The sequence below is a fragment of the Lepidochelys olivacea genome (genome assembly GCF_965140295.1).
Source record: "Lepidochelys olivacea isolate rLepOli2 genome assembly, chromosome: 8".
NCBI lineage: Eukaryota > Metazoa > Chordata > Testudines > Cheloniidae > Lepidochelys > Lepidochelys olivacea.
Genome location: NC_140418.1, coordinates 72,192,963 through 72,220,753, shown reverse-complemented (window position 1 = coordinate 72,220,753; position 27,791 = coordinate 72,192,963). Strand labels below are relative to the sequence as shown.

The 27,791-nt window shown below is 40.6% G+C and overlaps 1 protein-coding gene across 1 annotated transcript in view; it reads right to left on the bottom strand.

Moving 5' to 3' along the window:
• DPYD (dihydropyrimidine dehydrogenase) overlaps nt 1-27,791 on the bottom strand; it is a 537,067-nt gene that overhangs the window by 237,104 nt on the left and 272,172 nt on the right. Inside the window, exons 10-12 of the mRNA XM_084637885.1 lie at nt 25,198-25,367; nt 22,628-22,838; nt 3,892-4,076 (exon numbers count right to left, since the gene is read on the bottom strand). Of these exons, the coding sequence (XP_084494011.1) occupies nt 3,892-4,076; nt 22,628-22,838; nt 25,198-25,367 (566 nt within the window). The remainder of the gene's footprint in view (nt 1-3,891; nt 4,077-22,627; nt 22,839-25,197; nt 25,368-27,791) is intronic.

Here is a 27,791-nt window from a genome sequence, read left to right as displayed (position 1 = left end):
CTCACATATACATGCAGCTGAAATCAAATAACTCACCAGCTACCTTCTGTTTGCATACAATTTAGTCCCTAGGGCAGCATTTTCCAATGTTTCGGCTAACATTAAACAAGGGGGACATTTAATTGTTCCCTCATTTAGCCTGAATAGAAGGCAGCCAACATGGCCAACAGCTTCAAAGATAAGCCTGAGGAAATGGCCAGTCTTCATAAAAGAAATACGGTCCAGGCTCACTAGATATAAAATTCACATTATTTATTTATTGCATGGGAAAGTTGGGGGGAGATCTGCTTTAAGTAGAACAATACCAGTGCCCTTAAAATGGGGGATGTACTGGCCGCCACTTCCAGCAGCTCCCATTGGCCTGGAGCAGCAAACTGCAGTCACTGAGAGCTGCGATCGGCCGAACCTGCAGACGCGTCAGGTAAACAAACTGGCCCGCCCCACCAGGGGCTTTCCCTGCACAAGTGGTGGAACAAGTTTGGGAACAACTGGTATAACTACATCACTCTGGAGTATGGAAAATCCACCCCCCTCAACAACGCAGTCAGACCAACCTAGTTCCTAGCCAGCGCTATGTTGACGTGAAGGCTTCTTCCACTGACAGAGCTACTGCCTCTTGGGAGGTGGAGTACCTATGCTGACAGGAGCAGCTCTCCTGTCTGTGTTGGTTGCATCTTTACTAACCCCCTGCAGCACTGTAAGCTTAGATAAGCCCTAAATAAATTAAGCACGGAAACCATTACATGTTCATGGCATAACAAACAAAATCTAGACCTCAGGAAATAGTCTGAGTGGTGGGCAGCCTGGTAAATGGGGTTACTTCTACATGGATCTTTATCTTCCTCTAACTTTGAATTACATTGATTCTATTTAGAATGTAGAGGAAAGTTCTAATGGAACAGTCAGACCAGGAAGGGACAAAAGTACTTCCCATCCTCAGTTGGTTTTGTCTGGTCTTGTTTACAGAGACCATAAAGATACAGAGTTCAGCCAAGCCTGTGCTTTTCAAGCTGGTGGAAGAATGCTGAGAAGCAAGGAATGTTTGGTTTGTTACTGATGGAGAACGTCAAGTGTGAGATCAGCCAAGATGCTTCTGTAAATAATTCCTAGTTTTGAACATAAGGCATTCCCTTTGGAGAGCCCTTGACTCTGGAACTCACACTTCTCTTGAATGCATGCCAGAGTTTGAATGATTTGAGCTTCAGGGCACATGTAAAGTCCATCTGTTTGCTCAGCCTTTTGCCTGAACTAGGCTGAGATGTGAGGAGTGTGCTGTTTAAAGGAAACGACAAGCAATTAACTGGGATGCTGTTTTTTTTAATTTCACATTTTATTGTGGTCTAGAATTGTTTGGATTGGTCTTTTGATGCTGCCAAGCGTGGACTGCATGCTAGTTATATTTTTAGTGGTACTAGTACAGTCAGTGGCTTGGGAAACGGGCACTTATTTTTTATAAATACAAATAGATACATTGTACATGGAACAGCTGAAACCTAAAATGAGCCTTTTTACTAAATCAAACACTAAGAATGTGAAGAAATTGTCAGCTTTACAATCCTGTAGATGAGAGAAAGTCAATCTATTTCATGAGGGTATTTTTATCTAAAGCAGGGGAGGATTCAACAGTTAGTTCAAAATTGAGGAACAATTTACATATATATGTATGTGTACCCACACACAGAGCAATGTGTTAGGCATATAAATGCTCGAACATTGTGATCTGGCTCTAAATCACAACTCCCCTAAAAATGAAGTCCCTGATCCTGTTACTAAGATTGCAACTGATGCAAATATTGGTAAAGTAACTGCCAAATTATAGTCTTCCCCACCACAGCAGCCAGATTTTACAGGGACCATACATCCAAATAAATGCCTCTTGGCTACCCATTCATCTAGCAGCTGGAAAGATGACACTTGACATTTGGAAACTTTCCTGTGAAGATTGCTGCAAGGCTTTCCCATTAGCTTCCTGGTGAGACTGTAAGGTCGAATAAGCTGCCTCAAACCTGCAAAGGGTAACCGAAGCACTCTAACATCAAGTCTGTTTGATTTAAAATTCTAAATTCTCAGGCCACAACTTTTCAAACTCCCTTTAAAATGCTCAGTATATTCCACTATACTGAATGTTTCAGAGGAATAAAAAAAATGTCCTTCGACGGCAATGCAGTTATAAGAGATGCTTTGAGTGATGCATGTTTTCATGAGAAGCTGGAGAGGGAATAAGGAGAGAGGGAGGAGATACCCTCACGAGGGTCACAGAGTTGCCAAAACAAATGTACTCACACATCAAAGCGTAGAATGTTTAACACTAAGTATTTGGACGGGGTCTAAAAATACAGCTGACAAACACTGCTTCAGTATAAATGAGAAATATATGTACTGATAGCGAAAACGAGTTTTGAGCCATACAGTATTTTTATGAAGCCACAGCAGACTGAAACAATATGAAGCTTCACACACACACAGTGTCTCATAAGGGGTGGGGGGGGGGAGGAATTGCACTGCTACTACCTCAGTTATTCAAATCCATTTTCTTTAGAAAATATTTTCTTTTCTGTTTGTTCCAAAGAATTCTTCGTACTACAAACATTTTTTTAGTGGCTGCCTTTCCACACAAAGGCCAAGGTCTCTGCTCTGCTATGGTCCCTCTGCACCTGATCTAAGACTAGAGCTTGCTCACTATGCCTGTTTTTACATTAAACCAGGGGGAGAGAAGAACAGATCACAGCTCTCACTCTGTATCATCTCTACAGCATGCGAAGGGGAAATGCTTAGTCACCTGGTTGCTCAAGGGTTTAAACCCATTAAACCCCATTTCTTTGCACTGGTTTTCTCCATGAATTAGGTTTTGTATTTGCCTTGCTCCAGTAGCCCCATTATCAGATTTGTCAGAGCTGTACTGCAATCCCTTTTTTGTGTGTGCGCGCGCACACGTGTTTTGTCAAGCATTGGTACACTTGCACTCTATAAATAATAGGATCTTCCCCATGCAATAAGAGTGACCCTATTTAATTTATACCTTCTGTGCTGTTCAGAGGTTCTTTTTAATATTGATGGACTCCCCCCCCCACATTACCTAAATCATATTTCGGCATATATCGATTATTGTGGAAGAAGCCATAGCAGACCAGAGACCTTGGTGGAACTCTGAGTTGGAGAGAAGAATATTCTTAAGATTTACACATTTTTAAAAAAAATCTAATTTCAATGTACCAAAGCCATTTTTGTTACTATACATCTATAGTTTTAATTATCTAATCCAGAGGCTCTCAAACTGGGAAGCGGGCCCCCCAGGGGGGCACACAATGCATTTGGGGAGAGAGGGAGAGGGGCATGAGAAGCTTTAGGGGGGAAAATTACTGCGTACATCTGATTCCTCCCGACATATCAGGTCCTCAGATGGCGCTGTGCATTTTGACAGATTTCTGTTAAGCTTGAAAAGAATTATACAAAGCCGTTGCCATCTGTACATTAATCCATTTGCTATGACATGGTGTGCACATTTAATTGTAAGCATCAAACACAATCATAGTTTTGCATTTGCTCTTATTACAATGGATCACTGGCTCTGTTTGAATCAATGCTTTACTGTTTTTAATATTTAGTGAGCGCTGAATGTTGATTCTTTTTTTGTCAGTATATGTACTTGTGTGGCAGGAGGGGAAGGTGTAAACTATTACAGCCACAAAGAAGGGGGGCACAATAAAATAAGTTTGAGAATCACTGATCTAACAGATTTGCAATGCATGTGCTCAAAACCTACATATTTAATTCTAAAAATCCATGGCAATTGTTTCAATAACCAGGAAAAAATCAAACCAATAAATGTGTGTGTGAAAACAAATATTAAGTTGCAGCTGGAAAGGAAAACTACTTTTAAAGACCACCCACCTGTATGTATCTATGCATATACCAGGAAGCTTGTTTTCCATCGTTCACTGATTCCACTGTAGTGTTAGCTAAACCTCCAATGTCACCACCAGCAAAAACCCATGGTTCACTGGTTTGCATGGTCTCTGGATCCACTTCAGGAAGACCCCATCTATTAAACTGGATAGGATTCATGGCTTCTTTTACTGTATTTAAGTGAAAGATAAAAAGGTACTAAGTAGATGATCTGGAGATGGTTTAACAGCATTACTAAGCAATTGTTGCTACAATCCACTGTATATAGACAATGATAAAAGTAAGAAATAAAACATTGTTTTAAAATGTTGGCCACTTATGCTAGAAATGGGAACCATTGTTACAGTCTGTATCACTGTGTTTCTACTTTGACTTCCAGTAGAGTTAATCGAGAAGTGCATTTACTATGGCGATTCACATGCAAAGGTCCAATGCAGGGGTGGCCAGCCTGTGGCTCTGGAGCCACATGTGGCTCTTCAGAAGTTAATATGCGGCTCCTTGGATAGGCACCGGCTCCAGGGCTGGAGTTACAGGTGTCAACTTTCCAGTGTGCTGGGGGGTGCTCACTGCTCAACCCCTGGCTCTGCCACAGGCCCTGCCCCCACTCCATCTCTTCTGGCCTCCTACTCTGAGCCTGAAATACCCTCGCCACCCCCCCCCCCCAAGTTTCCTGTATCCCACAAAACAGCTGATTGGGAGGTGCGGGGAACTGCTGATCGGTGAGGCTGCCGGTGGGTTGGAGGCGCTGGGAGCAGGTGTGGGGGAGAGGAAGCGGATAGGCGGCTGCTGATGTATTACTGTGGCTCTTTGGCAATGTGCATTGGTAAATTCTGGCTCCTCAGGCTCAGGTTGGCCACCCCGATCCAATGTCTAGCATATGGAATGAATATGCAACAAGTGTCACAACAGAAACCATTTCTCAGGTGTCTGCTAAGTTAGGTATTTGCAAGAGCTAACTGTACAGGAATATCATGCGGGGAAGAAAGAGGTGGTGTCAATTGAGCCAGAAGGAACAAACTGACTCTGATACGCTATTGATCACTTCCTGAGCACGAACTACAAATCCTGCACAGACTTTATATTGAGATTTACAAGCATACTCAGTGCTGGCTTTCCTCACCTACATCACTGGGAGTTTTACTATTCATATCAATGGACACAGAGTTAGGCTAATGTTCTGCACTTTTGAAAATCCTGCCCTAGTCACCATTGGTGAACAAGGGGCATTCTCACCTTCTTTTATCCTAGCATCATCCATTCATCCCATCCTCATTTGTCTATGCACTCACTCACATTGTATCCAAAATACCTTTCTACTTCCCAGCACAACAAACATATACACTTGGTAGTTTTCAAAGTTGTTGCCCTCCCAGCCTCTGACTCATGTCCCCTTGATCCAGACACAGCAGTGAAATGATGACAGACATATGGATGGATTTTAAGTGGCAGGCTGCAACTTTTATTAAACAAACACAGGGGAGGGGCCCTACTCATCCATCACCCAGAGCTTCCTATACCAGGCATATAATTGGGTCCAGTGTGGGGGTTACAGGGCTCTTACCATATAACCCATAACTTGGGGTAGACTCTCCTCAGCCTACCCTCCAGGACTCAGCTTGCTCTGAGTCCTACCATCCTTCCCCTGCACCCCCCCTCCTTAAGAGAGACAGAGGGATGGGGACTTCAGCCCATGAGGGCCAAAAGGTCTGACCTGACCTTGGCCCACAAGCTCTCATAAGCCCAAAGCCCATCACCACCATCCCAGTATTTTACTTCTGGGAACCATTCATTTTATCCTTTTAACCACATTGGAAACTGGCCACAAGTTGCAAAACATTAACAACTCAACCAAGTACCTCAGTTAAGTACTAGGTGAATTCCTGCTTAACCCACTAGGTCTTGAAGGTGCTTCAAGGAAGGTGAAAAACACCCTGGTTCTCTGCCAATTGGCCCGTAGGAGAAAAAATTCATTCCTGACCCTCAAACAGGTGATCGTGGCATTTGTCAGGATGCATTCTCAGAGTGAATAGTGTGGGGCTGCTGAAATGGAGCTGAAAGAGGATCCACAGGGCTCTCACCCCAGGTTAAATTCTGGGAGCTAGGGAATGCTGGAGAATCAGCACCCCTCTCCCCTACTGTCCAATCAATGCCAGAGACTCCAAGGGGTGGGGAGGAGCTACCTGGTAACCCTCAGCAAGTGTCTCCCTTCCTTCTTGCTGAGGCTGTCCCCTTTCACCATCAGGCCCCTCATGTTCCCCCACCTGTTGAGGCAGATGAATGGCATTTTTGAAGTTTAGAACTGAAAGAATGATTTTCCACATCTGTTCTTGTAACAGTTTCTTCAGATCTTCAATATTTATACACAGCAATGATCAAGAGAGTCTTCCCTCACAACAGACATGACCCTCTGCCATTTTTAGAAAGTTAATTATTTGGCAATGATTGTAGAAAATTTTGAGACAAAACCTTTTTCCACCTGAAAAAGCTGTTTAATTTAAACTGAAACTTCCCTGGGGAATATGATGATTTTGACAAAATTTTGCTTCTGAATTTTTTTTAATAAAAAAAGCAATTCAACAGGGTTAAGAAACCCTCTCTCAACATTTTCAGAATAAAATGTTTTACTTTTTCATTTCAGAATGAGTTTTTGGATTGAATTTTTTTTTATTTTTTATAAATATAAACATTTTAAAAATAGCAAGTCAAAATCAAAATGAAATGTTTCATTGACTCCAAATAATTTTTTTCGGGAATTTTGTTGTGTGGGAACTTTTTGAAATTCATTTCAGTTCCAAGCAAGCTAGATTTCGAAACTGCAGGATCTCCCACATTACTCTAGGAATTTTTAGCATGCTGTTCTGTTTAATCTTTCTATTTTAGACACCGTTATCAAAGTGTCATCTGAAACCTCCCAATCTTTTTTTCCCACAATCTTTAATGTATTTATTTTCACAATGCCCCTTTGAGGTGCAATTTTACCCATTTTACAAATGGGGAATGAGGAACAAAGAGATGTGGCCTAGGTCACACTGGAAGTTCGTGGTGGAAGAGCAAACTGAATACTGGTTTCCCAAGATCCTGGCTAGAACTCTAGCCACTGGACTACCGTTCCTTCTCAGCCTATAAATCTCCATCCACTCTTCTTTTTATTTTAGGAAAAGCAGGAATACTATCACAAAAAATCTCCAAAAAACACCCACAGCGTGGTATCATTGACTGACCACCTGCTTTGGGAGAAGAGGTCAGGAAAAAGTATGTGTGTGCGCGTGCACATGTGTGCATGAATTATATGCCTGGAGACGACTGAAAAATAAAAAAATTAAAATAGGAGTGTTACAATGTTAACTACAGAATGGGAAGCCCAAGTGCCTGATTCACCACGATGTTAGTCCCGTTTTATGCCATCGCAATTTCAGTTGAGTTACACTGACGGAAATCTGGAGTAATGCAAGGGTGAATCAGACCCCCCAAAGTGTAAATTACATGGGAAGAAATATATGCTGTTCAAACACAAAGCAACTATTTTCTCCTCTTTTCCTATGGAACATTATTGCAGAAAAGATATCCTTAGTTCTCTTATTTGTTACCCACACAGAGCAGATGGACAGATTGTACATAAAACAGAAGCTGAAATGCACAGAACACCACACTACTTTTTGTACTGCATGGAACAGTACAAATGGGACATGAATACAAATAACGAAACTTAAGGTCATCCCACCACCATCTATTAAAAGTCATCTTTCTCAATACCAAACAATTTTTAACTGTGTATTATTTTCCTACTTTAACTTTTAAATTTGCTTCTTTATAAATAGAAAGACATTTTAATTTATAATGAAAAAATATTTTCAAATAAATACTTGTAGCAAATCTTGAAGCCATGTATCAAAATGAGTTATTTTTATATAGCTTTAACTATATTGTGACACCCAAGTTTCTGCAATAAAATGCAGTTTAAAACTGCAGTGTTCCTCAGGGACATATCACTAGCAGATGCAGATTGCCAAGGTCAATTAAACTGATGTAGCTGTGCTGTCACATATGTAAAAGAGAAACCTGCTAGCATATGACAAGAATATTTCTCAGTATTTATAGAACAATGTCAAATATGTGTTGTGTTTTTACTTGAGATGGGCCTAAGTGTGTGTATTTTGGGTTGGCAAAACCTCAGTCAGGTTTTATCTTTGCAAAGTCAAAACCAAAACCACCTGTAGTTTTAGGTTTGGATTTAGAGATTTAGCAATATGTTGGAATACACATTTTTCTCTGCTCATTTGCAACGTTGCCAATTTACATAATCCCCTTCCTCACTTAAAAAATTCTTACCCTTCACCTAGAACTATAATGGAGTAAAATAAAACAGCATGCAGCCGCACAGGCTGAACATTATGAATCTACCTAGTATAGAGGAGCAGTTGGACCACATACTGTATGCTGTTAATGGCCTGCATTGCCAAAACATGCATAGGTCCATGCAGTAAGCCAAGCACAGGCATTACCAAAGTACATGTAAAAGCACACTGTTAGCCATCTTCTAACACTGCTAAGACACAGACATATGGGAGTCTGCCACCAGCACTAATATATGAGAGCAAACTCTTAGTATTGCTCAGAGGTGAAAGTAAGCCAGTACGGTATACCAGTAAGAGGCGGTGCGCCGTACTGGGACCGACTTTCCCAAACGGCAATTTAAAGCCCTGCGGTAGCGGCGGCGGGGCTCTGGAGGGGATTTAAAGGGCCAGGGCAGTAGTGGCTGCCGGAGCCCGGAGCCCTTTAAATCCCTACCTGAGCCCTGCTGCCCGAGCCCTGGGGTAGCAGTGGTGGGGCTCTGGCAGGCATTTAAAGGGCCCCTGGGCTCCAGCCACCACTACCGCCCCCGCCCTTTAAATCCTCCCCAGAGCCCTGCGGCCGAAGCCCTAGGGTAGCGGCGGCAGGGCTCCGGAGGGGATTTAAAGGGCTGGGGTGGTAGCAGCGGCTGGAGCTCCGGGGCCCTTTAAATCCCCGACGGAGCCTGGCTGCCGCTACCCCAGGGCTCGGGCTGCAGGGCTCAGGCGGGGATTTAAAGGGCTCAGGGCTCTGGCAGCTGCTACCACAGAGGAACCCCAGGCCCTATAAAGTTCTGCCAGAGCCCTGAGCCCCAGGGTAGCGGTGGCAGCCGGGAGTCCCCAGAGCACCTCAGTGATTTAAAGGGCCAGGGCTCTGCGGCAGTAGCAGCAGCTGGAGCCCTGGGCCCTTTAAATCACCCCTGAGCTCCAGGGCTCCCAGCCGCCTCTGCAGCTGGTAGCTCAGGGGTGATTTAAAGGGCCCGGGGCTCCCAGCCGCCACTACTGCAGCTGGAGCCCTGGGCCCTTTAAATCAAGATTTAAAGGGCCCAGGGATTTAAGGCCCCGCCTCTTCCGGTTGAGGCCACACCCCCTGCTCAGGACTCCGGCATACCGGTAAGTCCTCTAACTTACTTTCACCCCTGGTATTGCGCAAATATACGTTCAAGCACACAGCAAACCTACAGCCCTTCTTTCATATCCCCTCCCAACTTCCTTTCCAGGCCCCAGACCATGCCCTCCCCTTCCAGAAGCATACACTCTCTGGGGATATGGAGATAATTGGGAGCAGGTGGGATTTCTGCTGGACGGAAAAACAGGTGTAGAGTATCTCTTTGTGTGAGAGCGGAGTACATTCAGAGTCAAAATACTATACTGGGAAAGAAAGATACAAGCACAATATACTCGGTCACATATTTCTTTTCACTCTTCAAATACCTAGGACCCAGATCCAAAGTGCTTTTCGCAACCAAGTTAGATCCAAAATCAAAGGCAGCAGTTTGGATTCAGTATTCCACACTGTAATACACTCTCAAAACTAAATGAAAATGGTACCAGTTTGGGCCTTTATCTATGTATAAAGCAATAAAATAGAGTAACCGCTTCTGGTGCTGAAACTTGACACAGTATTTCACTTTGAAAAATAGCTGCTAAACATGCAAAATAATTGCTTTTCATAGTATTCTTTGTAAAGATTAGTGTCCTAGCTTATTATTCAAAGTTTAAAGACTTACTGATTGCAAAAAATACATTTGTGGTTGAATTTGGCAAAAAAACCCAAAACTAAACTAAAGCCTGGACACTCCTAGTAGCTGAAAACAAAAATATCTGAGAAGGTTTTATTTAAAAATATTTAAACAATCACAATATCACACCAAACATAACCTTCAGACTGAGGCATTTTCTTCAACTTTGAAAAGGAAGTTTCATAAGGAAAATGCAAAAAGATCCTTAACTATAGTGGTATTACTGGGAATACTTCAGTAACATTTATGCAGCAATACATTAGCTTTCATTTAATATCTCAAACTGACTATGGTTCTGGAAAGTATTTGATCATTAGGCCTGTGACCAGAGCTTTCTGGAGAACGGAAGGCTGTGTTGTCTACCGGGAGCTAAGATATGGGATGTGGACCTGGGGCTGAAGAAGATCCTAATCCTAAGCAGGAAAGAATCCACTAATTGTCCTTCATTTGGGAACAAATAATACTGTTAAAGTCTCACTGGGACACATCAAGAAAGACTATGTCAGGCCGGGGAATATACCTAAAAAAATGGAGGCTCAGGTGATCTTCAGTGGGATTCTACATGTCTCTAGAGGAGGAGAGTGAAGGCAAGACAAGATTATGATGATCAATAGATGGCTGAGGCAATGGTGCTATAAGGAGGCTTTGGGATGTTCAACCACTGGGAGGCATTCACAGACAATGGACTGTTTTTATGGGATGGGCTCCATCTGAGTAGGGAGGGTAATGGGCTTCTGGGATGGAGGTTGGCACAACTGCTTACATGAATTTTAAACTTGGAATTTGGGGGAGATGGTTGGGAGATGCTCATGAAATTTCCATGCCTGATTCCGATACTGAGTGGAAGGAAAGTCAAATAGAAGAGAATACAGGAAAGGCAAAAGGAACAACAGAGAGTAGGAGAATGCACAACAAGGGGAAATATAGTGCCAAAACTAATTACAGTAACCGTCAAGTAGGCAATACTGGCAGTAAAATTACTAGTCTGGTGAGGAATTAAAAACATTGGTAAATGTTAATTGGGATAAAATACAAGAGACAATGGATCATACTGAAAGATGAACTATCAGGCTAGAGAGAGGTTACTAGTGGAGCTCCTCAGGGATCAGTCTTGAGTCCAGTCTTATTTAACATTTTCATTAATGATATTGGCACAAAAAGTGGGAGTGTGCTGATTAAATTTGTGGATGACACGAAGTTGGGAAGTATTGCCTATATGGTGGAGCACTGGCATATCATATGAGAATATTTGGACAACCAGAGGATGCATCAGGCAAAGTATTTCCAGTAGAGAGAGAGAGAAGTATTACTACTATTGTACAAGGTACTGGTGAGACCCCCATCTAGAATACTGTGTGCAGTTCTGGTCTCCTGTAACAGGGTAGGCACACACCTCTCACAAGCGCCCCCCTTTGGCCAAATGCATCCTTGCAATCTCTCAGTTTGGAACGGGGTTGCACCTGCTTCTCACAAGCACCCCCTTCTGTTTGGGTGTGAGCCTGCTGTTTCTTAGTTCTGGGTTGGAACTGGGTGGCACTCACCTCTCACAAGTGTCTCCTCCCCCCCCATCCTCCAGCCGATGGTTTGTTCTGTGGGTCTTCAGTGACTCAATCCTCTGCCTGAGTCACACTGTCTGTGGGTTGAACAAACAAACAAAACCCTTCCAAGGTATACAGTCTTTACTTCCTGCAAAGGCTTTCTCCCTGGAGACACTGCCCTCCTGTAACAATCCATCGCGGTACCTTCAATTGGTATGTCCTTTTCGACAGCCCTCCCTGGGCTTAGTCTTTAACTAGATCAGCGGGGCCCATCACAGTACCGTCGCCTGGTCTGGCTAGGTTCTGGGCTTTTACATTGCTAAGTTCCTTCAGCCAGCCAGGAGCTCCTTCTTATCTCCCCCCATCTTCAGCAGCCCTCCCCGGGCTCAGTCTTGTCCACACTGTTGCTTTTCCAGCCATCCAGGTACCCAGTCCTCCCTCTTCCAGCTCCAAGCAACAACTGACTGTCTCTGCTGCTCCTTTTTTATATGGCTCTCCTGGCCCAACTGGTTGTTCCAGCAGCCCCTCTGATTAGCTGCTTCCCATGCAGCCACTCTAGGCCACCTGGAGGACTTCTCCTCTGCTCTTTTCTGGGGCAAGGTGAGACAGGGCTGCGAGGCATTCATCAGGGGGCCTCCGGACCTTGTCCACCCCATAACATCTCCCATGTTTAAGGAAGATGAATTCAAACTGGAACAGGTGCAGAGAAGGGCTAGTAGAATTATAAGAGGAATGGAGAACCTACCTTATGAGGGGAAACTTTAGGAGCTTGGCTTGTTTAGCATAACAAAACAAAGGCTGAAGGGAGATATTATTGCACTCTATAAATACATCAGAGGGGTAAACACCAGGGATGGAGAAGAATTATTTAAATTAATAGTCATTGCTGGCCCAAGAACAAATGAACATAAACTGGCCATCAACAAGTTTAGGCTTGAAATTAGACATTTCTAACTACCAGAGGAATGAAGTTCTGGAACAACTTTCCAAGAGGAGTAGTGAGGGGAAAATTCTAACTTGTTTCAAGACTGAGTTTGATAAATTTATGGGCGTAGGGATATGATGAGGTTGCCTACAATGACATATGTCCCGGCTGCGACTCTTATTTGCAACTATCTCCAACACTCAGAGATGTGACACTAGATGGGGCAGTCTCTGAGTCACTACAGAGAATTCTTTCCCAGGGGTTGGCTGATAGGTTTCACCCACATGCTCAGGGTCTAACTGCTTGCCATATTTAGGGTTGGGAAGGAATTCCCTCCCTGCCCCCGATCAGATTGGCAGAAAGGGATAGCTCAGTGGTTTGAGCATTGGCCTGCTAAACCCAGGGTTGTGAGTTCAATCCTTGAAGAGGCCATTTAGGGATCTGGGGCAAAAATTGGGGATTGGCCCTGCTTTGAGCAGGGGGTTGGACTAGATGACCTCCTGAGGTCCTTTCCAGCCCTGAGATTCTATGATTCTATGAGATCCTTGGGGGTTTCACCCTCCTCTGCTGTGTGGGTCACAGGTCAATTGCCAGTTTGAGCTAGAGTATATGGTGGATTTTCTGCAACTTGAAGTCTTAAATCAAGATTTGAGGACTTCAGTAAGTCAGCCAAAGATTATGGGCCTAGTACAGGAGTGAGTGGGTGAGGTTCGGGGGCCTGCAATGTGCAGGAGGTCAGACTAGATGATCATGATGTTCCCTTCTGGCCTTACAGTACATAAGTTATTGCCTGAAGCCAGCCCATCTCAGCATATAAGGGCCTGTGTGCTTATTTTAAGTAATTCTATCCTGCCAACCTAAATTCCGCTCATTGGGTTCATCTGGATGTTATCAATGTTCTTTCCCTGTCCTAAATCTTTGTATATTTTGACGTGTGATATTGATAATTTGTGTTTTAATGGTTAAAAACTGTAACCTTTTGAATCCCAACATCTAATTATCATCTGTTCCTCTTTTTACTGAAGAAAAAAACCTGCTAAGCCTTTCAAAATGGATGAGATTTGAAGTGGAATCCATTCAGAAACTGAGGACCAGCAGCCAGAGGTGAAAGTAAGCCGGTCCCGTCCGGCCCTTCAGTGGCCGGAGCCCCAGGTCCTTTAATTCACCTCCCGAGCCCTTTAAATCGCCTCCCAGTCACTGCGGGGAGCCCTGGGCCCTTTAAATCACCATCCGAGCCCTGCCGCCACTACCCCAGGGCTCAGGCAGTTGGGCCCGGATGGCGCTTTAAAGGGCCGGGGCTCCCCCGCAGCGGCAGGAGCCCCGGGCCCTTTAAAGTGCTGCCAGAGCCCTGCCACCGCTACTCCGGGGCTCCGGCAGCCAGGCTCGGGCAGCGATTTAAAGGGCCCGGAGCTCCGCTGCCGTGGTGATGGCTGGAGCCCCGGGCCCTTTAAATCACACCCCTGAGCCCTGGGGCTCCCAGCCACCTCTGCAGCTGGGAGCTCTGGGGGTGATTTAAAGGCCCCACCTCTTCCGGTTGAGGCCACACCCTCATTCAGGACTCCAGCGCACCAGTAAGTCCTTTAAGTTACTTTCACCCCGGCCAGCAGCCAAGTGGGAATCTGGCTGTGAAATGTTGGATCCCACCTACAGTTAGTGGGTATACTTAGGTAACTTGTTATTAGACAAGGAGTTTTATCTAATATAGAAGCATAAAGCCCAAGGTTGCATCTTTACGTTTGTTTTCTGTGTAACTTGTATCTGTTGGCTCTCTCTTACTTTTTCATCTTTGAATCTGTGGGTTTTTCTATTAAATGAACCTTTTGTTCATTTTTATCCCAAGCAGGTCTCTAGTGCAAACTGTGTGGAGGGTGTGCACCAAAGTAAGCTGGTATTTAGGGGAATGGTTTCACATTTTGGAGGGCGATGAACCAGAGGGGAAAAGTCTAGTACTTGAGAACTCAAGGAGGACATATTTGGGGAAACTTGGGACTGGAAAGGCTGTTGGTGTCATCCTGCAAGGAGTAATTAGGCTGGTGGAAGCCAGTAAGTCTTTGTGATTGTGGGCAGGCTACTGGGTGTCAGGGATCTGAGCCATAGCAGCACAATATTAAGGCATCCCAAGGTTACAGGGCAGGGGGTGACAGAACACCCTGATCTGTGTGATCCCCAAATCATCACAAAGAACTTAAGTCTTCACAGACTGAGGTGCCCTTCATGAGGACCCTCATTACTCCCCTCCCCCCAGAGAGGGAGGGTGAGAGGATTCAGAAGCAGGCTGAATACTTGGAGGCAGGCTGAATGACCCAATACAGGCTATTTGCCATAGAGGCGCTTTAACACTGAACTGGACCCAAATAAAATGTTTTTGTTTTTGTTTGTGGTTTACCCTCTCCCATTAAAGTTTAAGAAGTTGTGGCCTTTCACTTTAAAATCCATCCCTGTGTCTGTGTTTCATTCTTCTGAAAATTCTGATCAAATATATGTATATAATTGAAAGGGATCCTTCTGGATGAAAGACAGCATACAACTGAATTATTCTATTGTCATCAAGTGACACTATCACAAACACCACAAAGGGAAAGCATCTAATGTGTATTCCACATTTGTTGTATTCATAGTGCAAATAAACACAAATGGAAAGGCAGCAGCAAACTATACCACTTGCAAAAACAATATTATTAAAAAAGATTACTGAAAAAATATTTTAATTAACAAAACAAATTGAATGGAAAAGATTCCTCAAATAAAGCTTTAAAAGTGAGTCTGTGTGTATTTGACTGCCATGACTAATTATGTTGCCATGTAATGTGTGTTCAATTTGAGCTTATTTAAATAGCAGAAATACTCATTAGCTGCAGTATATCTGTGAAGCTTCAGTAAACAGTTTAATGGTTTTTATGTTTAACCATTTCCATAATTCCTGTAATTTTGGCTTTAGACACTCATTAATGTTATTTTTGATATCCATTTTACAGACTTCTTTACTGTGAAAGGGCATCAAGTACTTTAGTACAATCTGAAAATACGGTAACTCACTTAATCATATGTGTAAAAATATAGCTACCTTACATGTAAAAAGTCTGATTCACTGCCAATACAATCCACATTGTAAGCTGCAGAAGCAATGGTACAAGCACATTCCACCGACCATCCCTGGCCAATTGTGGGCTGCCCTGACCTGCATCAGCTTCCCAAAGCAGGCAAGGCAGGTGAGGCTAGGTCCACACATGCTGGGAAATGTGCCTATTTGTTCTCTAAGCAGCCCCACCAGCAAAGCTCCTATGGAAGCCTGGCTGTAAAATTAATGGCAGCAATTCTGCTATTGTCCCTCTACCAGTGCAGATGTTCTGCAGGTGAAAGGGTGTACAACTTGTCATTACACAAACAATATCAATAGCCGAAGTCCTATCGATTTAAATGGGACTAGTATTTGAACCCTTTGTAAATTGTGATATTACTCTGCCCACAGTGTACATTTCTGTAGATAGAAGACTTTACTCTCCAAGACTGCAAATCTGTCATCTTTCCTAAGCACTAAATTATTTTTAAAAAATACACTCCAAAAGTTGGCAACTTTTCTGCCTCTGAAATATACTACTGCCTGTCTAGAAAACATCAGTTAGGAACCTGGACAAAGGCCTCGCAATACCAATCATTTAGAAATTGTAAAACTGTAAATATGAAGATCTCACAAACCAATATGTAAACTGTATTTTGCAAATGTTCTATCTAATATTGCTGTTATATCACATACTGTTCTCTCTGTCACCCTGATTGCTTAATGCACCCTTTTAAAATGGCATGGAATTGAAGATGAAACTATTTCTTTTCCCTTTTAAAAATAATTTGTATGCTACATCCCCACTCATGCAAGTTACCACTTTATAAAACCAAAAAAAAAAACCCAAAACAAAATCAGGTGCAGATCCTAGATCCTGCCAATAAAGTTTATGGAATTTATGTTTGTTTAGGAAAAAATGAAACACAAAATTGGATACTTTTGCATATTTAAAACAAGAAAAAAACAAAAAAGAGGGAAATATCATTTTCCATATGCGGCCTATATTCTATATAAATGAAGAACATAATATGTGCAATCTTAGAGACCGATGTCAAACTTAAGGTTTATAATACTGTCCCAGAGCAAGAACATATGTGATACCAACTACTAGTGAAAGCTGGCATATAATAAGTAAAAGCTCAGAATAGTTATTCATAAGGGAGAAAAACCTGTTCTTGGTCAGTTATCAGGGAAAGAAAAAACAATTATAGAACATGTTGTGCTTTATAGGCATTGTCTATGGCAACCTTTAGTAATGCTATGCTGGCCTGGGGTGACCAGACAGCAAATGTGAAAAATCAGGATGGGGGTGGAGGGTAATAGGAGCCTATATAAAAAAAGGCTATAAAATCGGGACATCTGGTCACCCTATGCTGGACTCAAAATAGTTTAGTAACTGCTATCTGTCCTACCCTCTTTTAAACAATCCCAAAGAAACAGGAGGCAAAATCTGCATGAAAATTCTCCATATTATCATGCTGTCCCCCATCATTGTTTCACTGGAAAGAAAAGCAATGTGCCTGTAGGGCAAATACAAATCCACTTCATACATTTGGAGCAAATTTATACCACTGAAGTCAGTGGAGTGATGCCAGGGGTTATTTTGGCTCCCTGTGCTTAGGTAAACATGCTTTGTCTACTGAAGTTCTGAAACATGATGACTACACAAAAATAAAAAGTAAAAGCAAGACAACTGAAAGTTATGATTATCTGCTAATTTGCATCATTGTGCCAAGGTATACAATTCCAGCAAATATGCTACACAAGATTTTGATAGCTAATAGCTAATTATAACAAAGGATTTATATTTTTATTTTTTGCTGTTTTCAAGGCTGATTCCCCACTCTAGCACAGTGCAGAAGGTGGAGGCCCGCAAGGATTCTAAAAATTAATACTAGCCACTCCAGGCTTGTATTAAACTCCCAAGGTTACAGCTTCTCTCTGACCTTGGATGGGTAGATGCTGCTACCACCCAATTGCAAAAAACCCCTTTTGACCCAGGAAGGCCACTTGGGAATACCTCACTGTGGGGTACCCTCAAGCCCTTTCACCCCCACCTCTGGGGAAGAGCTGAGAAAGAAAACAAAGGAAATCAGCTGTTGCCACCAGCTAATTAAACAACATATGCACAAAACTCCAAACCTGTTCTTAAAAAAGGTAACTTTTATTAAAAACAAAAAGAAAGGAAATACATCTGGAACTTTTTTTTTTTAATCTAGCAAAAAGCCTATTACAAAATTAAGCATCAAAATTGCTTTCTTGTGGTCCATCTTAAAGGTTACAAGCAAAACAAAAGCACCTGGGGTTAGCACAGAGGAGTCCACAAGCCATAAAGAAAAAAAAGAGAGAAACCCTAATCGCGTCTTCCTAGACATTCTCTGATCTACTTACTTATCTGGGCGTTTTCAAATAAGTAGTTTCTAGGTATGATTTGATGGTTTTTCATACCTGGCTTAAAGCTTCTTACAGCATAGTCCCAGCCCTGTCCCTGCTCTCTGGGAGAACAACCACAAACAGACAAAAGTTTTCAATTTTAAAAAGTTCTAGCCTTCCCATCGCTCTTTTGTCCAGGTGCCCACTTAATTCCTTTTACCTATGCATGTAGTCACACTTTTTAACCCTTTATAGGCAAAGCAAGTAGAGAACAGCTACTAAGAGGGATTTTATAGTTAACTGGCTGGCTGGGTGGGTGTCCATAAAAGGAAGCTATCCCCCTCCTTCATTTATCACAGCTGTGTATATACTAGAATACTTACTTTTCTGCATTTATGTTTGGACCTTTGTAGTATTTCTTTTAATTTGTTAAAGAAGATAAAGAACATACATTTCTTACCAAGAAATTGTAGGAGTGGCTCCTTTCTACTCCTGCCTGCTAAACAGAATTTTGAATGAAACTAGCATTGTCAATGGCATCTCCTGTATTAGCTCTGGACTACATATGTGGCAAAAGTTCTATTTTCTCTTCATAATTTTTTCATGGAAAAACCATCCTGTCCTCCCCCCACCCCACTAAATAGGGGGAAATCTGAAGCAGCAAACTGGTGCTGTCCCTTCTCTTTCAAGAAAACAATTGTTGTGTAAAGCCTGGGCCTTAAAATCAACTGGTCTTCTATTTAGTAGCATACAGGGAATTATATGCAGCACCATTAAGAGATACATTTTAATACAAGGAATTATGTTCTTATTTATTGGGTAAACTGCAATTTGGAATGGTTCCAGAGGATACTCCTGTAACTCACTCACACATTTTAGGCTCCAAAATGGCAAAACAGGAAAGCAGGGAGAGTCAGTGAAAGTGCAAAGCTCCCCTGAGGCTGTTTATTTTATTCAGGCCCAATCATAAACTTGTTTCCTGGCCCCAATGTGCTGCTCAGTGGAAATGCAGACTGTGCCTGCACAAAAACTTCCTTTCACCAAAACAAACAAGCAAGAAAACATCACAGGCCAGTATTTCTCCGCTTCAAGAATCTAGTATAAACAACAACCTGATTTTTAACTGCTTTTCACCAGTGGTGCTTAGGTTTTTAACACAGTTCTATATGGCAACTGTCCAGCTCTCTCAGCCAGCTTCCCAAGCATAGAATGGACTGCAGTTCTCCTAAGGTTTTGTGAAAAAATTAAAAATATATTTCTCTGAGCCCAAAGGGCAAATAAAGTAAAAACCAGAATGCTTGAAAATGTAATAGCATTGTATTTTAAGAAAACTTCAAACAGCAAATACCTCCCTATGAGCATGAGGAAACTGAGCTGTAAAATTACTAGTTCATCTGCAAGAGCGAGAAACATCATGATGACAATAATGGACTGACAGAGCCTTTCCATCCTAAGTTCCATTCCTATTCAGGGCAGCAGATAACCATATGCTTAAGTCCCAGTGAGCTAAACTTTAAGCATGTGCTTCAGTCCTGTCTTGAGAGAATGACTTTCTGAATCAGGGCTTAAATCCTGTTTTCATTTATTTTTAAACTTCTGATGTGCCAAGGATTTAAGTTCTCAATGAGCATGAGTATATTTGAATTGCTTCAAGACTGCTGGTTAACGAAGAGGTGTAAAGAATTGAAAATGATGTATCCACAAAAGATAGTAATTTATTTTCATAGTTTATTTATTTTTAACTTTTCCAGTATGTGAGAGAAATTTCTGCACTCAGCTTATATACCAGGAGCAGTATCCACAGACATATCATGTGAAACTGAGGTATGTTGCCCATCCAAAGGAAAAGGACTCATTCTGCAATCTACCTGAATTATGATTTTGTTCCTATCAGACTACAGCATGTTGCTACACAGAACTCAAATGGGTAATTTAACAGGCAAATGGGCATTAGGTTCCCCATCTTTTGAAAGGGTTATAGTTAGTGGTAGTGTAATTCACTGGTAAGCATGTGTTATCGGTCCCCCTCTGTGCAAATCCACAAAGGATATGATTTGTTATAGTCATCAGCTATAGAGCTTAGGTTCAAGCTGTAGCAGCTCATGCTTTTAGGTTTGGATGTCCCTTGTTCAAAACCTCAGTGTCAGCCAAAATGACAAACTGTCGCATTAGGCCCCATCAGCCCATCAAGTTAAAGCTGAAGCAAGATTGAGTGTGGGAATACCTATACACAAGTAGAGTAACCTTTTAGCCTGGCACCCAAGAACCAACACAATTTGCCACTGACACAGGCAATGTGTTTTATTTACCCCAAAAGATTTGAGAAAACCTTCCCAAAGACCTTCTAAATAGCAAGAATTGATGAGGGTTTTGAAATGGCTTTTTGAAAATATTCTCTAATTAAAGTCAATTCCATCAAGACAGTGGCTCATGACTCCATTAAAAATTCAAACCCTAGCTTTTCTTTGTACTTCCTTGGTGAGATTGATCACTAGACCATAAGCAACACACATATTAAATTCTTTATATGACAACATATCACCAAGTGGAAGGGTAGTCCCCACTCACAAAAAGTCATCAGAGTCCCACGTGCTTCTTATTTACTCCTTTGACCATTTGATAACTGCACTACATAAGGTTGCACAGAATGAGTATCACTGTGAGTACGACGGATGCAATTACCTTGTAGATAACAGCACATCTTGAATTAAATTATCAAAAATCATTGGTTACGTACCCAACAATTGAACACCTGTAAATTAAATTTACAAAGGAATGGCTTTGCTCCCTTTCTTTTATTGTAGTAGAGAATCTAAAATCCCCCTGTGATAATACGTTGGATTAAAAATTGTAAACATTGTTCCTTAGTATCAATATTATTGAATGGGAAGTATTGGATATCTGATTTGTGTTACAGGACAGCTCTACTGACATCTGTCAGCAACATTCTGGAATTCTTAAAATGTTCTTATAGCTCCTCTCCATTACCTAACGTTTTGTCCTTATATGAAGCTGCAAGGCAACAAGATATATTGCTAGACTCAGCTTGGATGGTTTTGGATTTAAAACTTGTCTGTGGTTAAGAAGGTACAGAAGTCTTTGCCATGTTATGAGGTTTTGAGCTGTATTTTGCACTGTCTAAGAGAACCAAAGTCTCTGTGGCCAGTGTGATGCTACAAGGATTTCCAAAACTTTTTTTGGCCTTATCCCCTGAAGCACTTTAAAGTAGCAAATGGGAAGGAGTACATAGTATGAGTCTGGTCCATTTCTGTATCAGAGCATCCATGCCCAAAATTTCAGGATGACATGTCATGGAGTAATTTCCTGGTATTACTATACATGGAGGAGGTGTACAGGTCCATCTCTGGGACTCCCACCATCTAGATCACGTTTATGAATACCCCCCAGTTTAGGCTCAATTAGTTGTGGTCCATCTCTCTTCTACTGAGTCAGCTGGCTTTGGTATTTAATATGCTTTTGATGTATCTAAGCTTTTAAGGAGCTTAGAATCTTTCAATCTGTTCAAAGAGAAGCCAAGCTTCTTCCATCAGTTTTCAGCTCCTGATTTTTCAGCCTCCAGTCCTTAAGGAGTGCATGTGTGAGACAGCTGGGATCCCTGTCCAGTCCTGAGCAATACAGAGGGCATCCATCCATCTATCCATCCCATCACAGCAGCCCCTAGTTCTTTTTAAGGAATGATTACAGTCAGAAAGAGAGAAAATAGCACCATACTACTGCAAATGTCTTTCAGTTATAGATGGGTATGCACTGTAACATTTGCATCTACATCTCATTTGTGAGGGGTGTTTGGATCTTGAGTTTTGGGTCAGACCCACCTGTAGTTATATCTGCTTAGTTTGCTAATGTCAAGATGAAGACTATAGAGCCTATATAGCTGTGGATAGGCAAGCTGTATTAATTTCTTCTTGCATTAAGAACAGAATTGCCCATTTATGTTCTGCTTCCACATTCCTTCTTTTTAAGTGATATATGAAGCATTCAGAACGCAGCTTGATTTTCAGACAACCTCTTGAATTTGCAATTATGGCACCTAGTGTATTTTAAATTTTCTCTTGCAGACTGAATTAATTTAATAAGGAAGTTACTTATACGGAATAAGTACCTAAATCTGTAAGATGTTGGGAGGAAAATAGGGGGAGTTGCAATGGCTAAGAACCATTTAAGATTAAGCCTTAAAATGGAATGCTGTAATGTCATTCACTAAAGGATCACTTTTCCAAAATTAACTTGGAAAGGTTGATGATCTGCAAATATCTCTTGGTTAGATACCATACTGAGTGGTGCCTTAGAATTACCAAAGACTGGATTTTGGATCGATCTCTTTTACTCTGTTATAATTTACGGACTATGTTGCACAATAATATTCTCACACATTCTAACACAGCACTCCATAACTTACACGCAAAGGTGCCTTCAAGTGATTAGTTATTTTGAGTACTCAACTTGAAATACCATAAAAGAGACAGATCACAAGGCAGGTGCTCAACACTTTCTAAAAACTCTTTAAAATGTCGCAAGTTGTGCAAACAAAAACAGAGGCATCCAGCCCAAATTACTTCTCAGTTTTGAACATTTAGACTTAAGAGCCCAATTCCACCTTCCCACAACCCATTTATCCAGTTGTAGTTGAGGACAAAATTTAGGAGAGGAAAGCCAAAGTTCCCAAAATGTAAATAGTAATAGTACTAAAGTAATAACAGGCTGTTATATAGCATATTACAGCTGAGCATTACCTTTAGGGTTACCTAAAACTGAACCAAAGGCACTGATCACCACATCTGTCTTCAAACGGACAATCTGATCCTCATCTTCAATCCAGTGTCCAGCTTCAACTTGCTCAGTTCGAACAAATTCCATAGCAACAATTCGTCCACCTTTCACAACAACCTTCTGAGGTGAGAGGAAAGGAAGAAATTCACACTTTTCTTCTTTTGCAAGTTCCATCTGTGGAAAAAGAAAAGTCATACAAAGATTATGATGTCTTCATAAAAAGATTTTGATTTATGAAGTTTGCATATATTCCATATCTAGCAAAATATATTGCCGTGTAGGGCTACGGTCTATTCTTGATTCTTACTCCAAAGTCTCCAATGATATTGAGTGGATCAGCATATACACCAATGGCGAAGAGTATTAATTTTTCATATTTTCTCCTCTGTTAATCTGCATTTAGACTAGTGTGGTCCCTTTGATGTCAATGGAATTACCCTACATAACAAGGTATGTTGGTCTTTTAAGGACAGGTCTAGGTGAGCACAGACTCAGTACTGACTGCAGCCTAGATGGGGGGTAGGCCTGCACTGAATGCAAGGTACAAGTGGTTATAAATTGGGGGTGGGGGTAGGGTTTTGTCAAAAACAAACTAAATTTTCCTCTGAAAAAATAATCTGTCCCCCGCTTATAGATATTATCAACTGGAATTTTTGCTAAGTGTATGACCTTGAACTTTGCACAATTAAACTTCATCCCCTTTCTATTATTCCAGTTTTCAAGGTCATCCAAATCTGCTTGTATGCTGTTCCAGTGCTTTGTGTCATCAGCGAATTGTATTAGCACACTCCCACTTTTTGTACCAAGGTCATAAACAAAAATATTAAATAAGATTCGCCCCAAGACTGATCCCTAAGGAACTCGGCTGGAACCTCCCTCCAGCCTGATAATTCACCTTTCAGGTTTACCAGCAGTAGTCTCCCCTTTAATCAGTTCCTTACCCATCATCTCTGGATTCTCATATTAATCACCAACTTCTCTAATTTAACTAATAATTTCCCATGTGGAACTATATCAAATGCTTTATTGAAATCCAGGTAGTTTAGAACTACTGCATTTGCTATGTCTAGAAAACTGATTAGGCTGGTCTGGCACGATCTACCTTTGTCAAATCTTGTTTTATTTTATACCAATTACCATTTACCTTTGTCTTTAATTACTACCTCTTTCAAAATTTGTTCTAAAGACCTTGCATAAAATTGAGGCCCATTAATGAGCCTGTAGTTTCCTGCATCACTTTCCCCCTCCCCCGCCTTTCTTAAATATAGACACTATACTTGAAATTCTCCAGCCAGGATCTGGCCCTACATGATTATATGACAAATAATCTCTTTCATACCTGTGATATTCTACAGCATTTCAGCATCTGGCCATGTTTGAAACCTCAATAATGGCTATGCTTGATTAGGGGCAATCTTTACTTTATTAATTTCTAATCTGTAGTGTGATTTAGTTAATAGGTATAATTACAGACTTTATGAATGACAACTTTAAAAAATACAAAGATTTGCACATACACTCACAAAGAGATCATGGGAGTCTGAATACTGATGAACTGAAAAACAGATCAGTACATGAATTACATTTTATCTCAATAAGCTTTATTTAATTTATTTATTTAAAGAATCCCCCACCCCAACTTGAGTGTTTGCTTTACGGCAAGGAAAACAGAATTAACTTATGCACATTGAGATATTACATTGCTTATTGTGTGCCATCATCCCCTTTGTGTAACTATTAGGTCTCCAAAGATGTACACTTTCTCTTGAAAAGACAGGACCATTTTCATATAAATTCCATGACTGAGGTACATTACATGTCTCATTAGTATAAATTATGCAACAATCCAAAGTATGTGCCACATAAATTATAACCAAATAAGACCACCAAAATCTAATAATTGAAGACAAATGAAAAAGGTTTCTTAATAAAAAATGTTTATCAAAATCAAGTTAAGTACAGAAATATATGCTGAATGCCATCGCTCACCAGCCTTTGATAGGCATTCAACACACAAAGAACCTTTTTACATGTCTTTATAAGTTCCTAGCAGTTGTCTGGATCACTGTGATTCATTAAGTATGTCCCAGAAGTGCAACTTTTTTGGGAAATCAGATTCCTGAAAAGTCACTAGTAACACTAGAATGGCCCACAATAATTCAGGTACACCTCATCATTTGATATCTCAGGTGCATATGTGTGTTTAAGCATTTCTAAATATTTTATAGTTTATAAACAAAGGACCAAAATTTACCCTCAGATACGCAAGAGCAACTTTCATTGACTTCATGGAGAATTGCACAAGCATAACTGAGGGCATAATTTGACACAGACACAACATAAAATGAGCCTCAGAATTAGAATAAACATTTACAAATTTCGATTTCATTTTGATGAATTAAACCTTATGTTACAGTGTTTTAAGTACTTTGCACAAGTTGGGCCCTGTATAAATAACAACGATAATCATCATTCCAGCTCATAAAATCAGTCTTGTTACTACTACAAAAACATTCTGATTGTTCAGTTTTACCTCCTCGGGGACAGCCCTGATATTAGTGAATCCCTTTCTGAAGACCACAAATACACGGCGAGCTCCACAGCGTAAAGCAGATGTCGCACAATCAAAAGCAGTGTCTCCTGCTCCAAGTACAATTACAGTTCCCTGTATCAATGGCAATGGAGAGTGACAGGCACACATTCCTGAATGATGAAAAGAAAACCCCATTTTCAAGAAGAGAACAATTTCTGCATGACAACTCAAAAGATACTTGTACTCAAAGCAGTGTAAAATTGCATCTTGCAGTTTCCGAGCATGGAGTGTCACTATCAAATTATTCTGCTTCATTGAAAGACAGTTTTATTCCCACTTTTAAGATATGCTCATATATGTAATTTCATAGTCAGTACCCTTAGCAGCAATGCCTGCCCATCATGGAGGGTTATAAACTACAATACATTTTTAAGAATGTAGGATCTGTCATACTGGATTCAATCAATTTGAGGTCATCACTCAAAAATTAAACTTTTGACTAATTTCATCAGATTCATTATTCTCCTAAGTAAAAACCATCTTTATAGTTTATAAAAAGTGGCACTCTGTATTTTTCTAACAGCTTTTGATTTGTTTATTGCCCCATCTGATAATTTAATAATATTGGTCTCTTAGCCATCAGAATTAAGTAACTTTTATAAAAGACTCTGAATATATCCTGATTATGGCATGGTTCTCATAAGCCATTCCCTATGGCAGCTGAACACAATGAGGTAAGATTATTATTCTTACAATAATTTCTAGGGGATCTTGTTCTGAACTAAGTGCTTAATCTATATTGGTTTTCTACAGACTTTATTTGCAAAAAGAAACAGAGAGAATTAGGACTTTCTAAGAATTCATTATCCAAGGTGCTCTATTTGATAATTCACTTATAAGAGATTCTTAAGTAAAACTAAAATGCATGTGCTCCATATATTGGATTGCACTTTAGCATCAGTTTAAATGTAACTAACTGCTGATTAGACAAATTACAGTAATTTTTAAAATTATAGCATAAATAATATAAAGCTATAATCTCAATGAGTTGGTGATAGTTTCATTCAGCAGAGTTTGTGTTGACCATATAATCAGTGCTCTGTAAGTCTGAACTTCGTGCTATATCAGTTGTGAATTTTCACAGCAAGGGTGCAGAAGCACAAATATCAATTTCTTTCAAGAAAATAATTCTTTAAATTTAAATTCACAAAAGAAAAACAAAGACATCCTGATCCACAAAACCCTCTCCACTTGGAAACGGTACCACATACTGCAAGACTCGGTCATTTTTCCATGTGGCTTTGGCTTGGGGCTTTGATTACTTTACTATATCTATTTCTGTCTAGAATAATTTATCTCCAAAGTGAATTCAGTCTGATGAAAGGTGGTAGATTGACAGCAATGGAAAATGAACTCCTTTATTTTATCAAAGAACAAGCACAACATGGGAGAAGACAGTGCAATGCATGCCTATGACACCATTCCAACATGCCTAGAAATACCACTTCAAATGAACAAAAGTTTAGTCACAATGTCATTCAGATCTTGGTTTCTCTCTCAGATAAGGCCCCAATCCTGCAAATGACTCCACATGAGTGCAGGGATCTGCCCACATGTAATGACTTGTAGGATTGGGGCCTAAATGTTAATGGAGATACTCAAATGTATAAATCTTTACAGGATTGGGAGTTTAAATAGGGGGCATGTGTAGATATTTATATTTCACAAACATTTATTTTAATGTGGAGGCCTATTTCATGGAACCAATTTGAGAGAATATAAATTCATAAGCAATGGACCTGAAAATTGAAAGAGAGTTTAGGGGAAGTGCTGCAAATGGGGAGAAAATATATATATTGTGGGGGAGTCTAATCATTGGAGAATTGTCATCTTGGAAATAAGAAAAAAAATTGTGTTAGGTGACCAAATATTATTTTCAAATTCTAAATAGCATGAAGTTTTAGTTTTAAATAGCATGAAGCGCTTAGAGCCTTGGACAGGCACCAGAAAAAGCAATGTACTGTATGTAAAACAGATATATTTATTAATGTAGGATACCAAATACCTGGAGAGTATTGATGACAGTATTTTACAGTGATCTGAGACACTGGTCTGTTTCCTCAAAATTTATACTTAATCTTTTTAGAATAAATGAAATAAAATTCATTTTATCTTCTAGTAAATACAATCTCAATGAAAGATGGCATTTTTAATGAACATGGATCCCAATCTTGCAAACACGTATGTATGTGAGTAACTTTAAGGATACAAATTCTATATTGTATTTTAGAATATAAATCTGTGTATTTTATAACTGTTTCAAGGTAGTGGTTTTTATTTTTATATGGTTTTATTTTTATTAAATCATGAAATGTTTTATAGCTTTATAGTTCTCCATCACACTTATTTTTAGCCAAGTCCCTCTCAACGATTTCCTCCTCCCCCCATTTTTGTTTCTAAATTTATTTTCTAAATTTATTTATTTATATTATAAATTTAAGAAAATGGACAAAAGTAACCTATTTAACATAGCAGATGAGGGATGGAATAGAGAAGGGATAAATCTTTCTTTCTGCAACACTTCCACTTTGTAC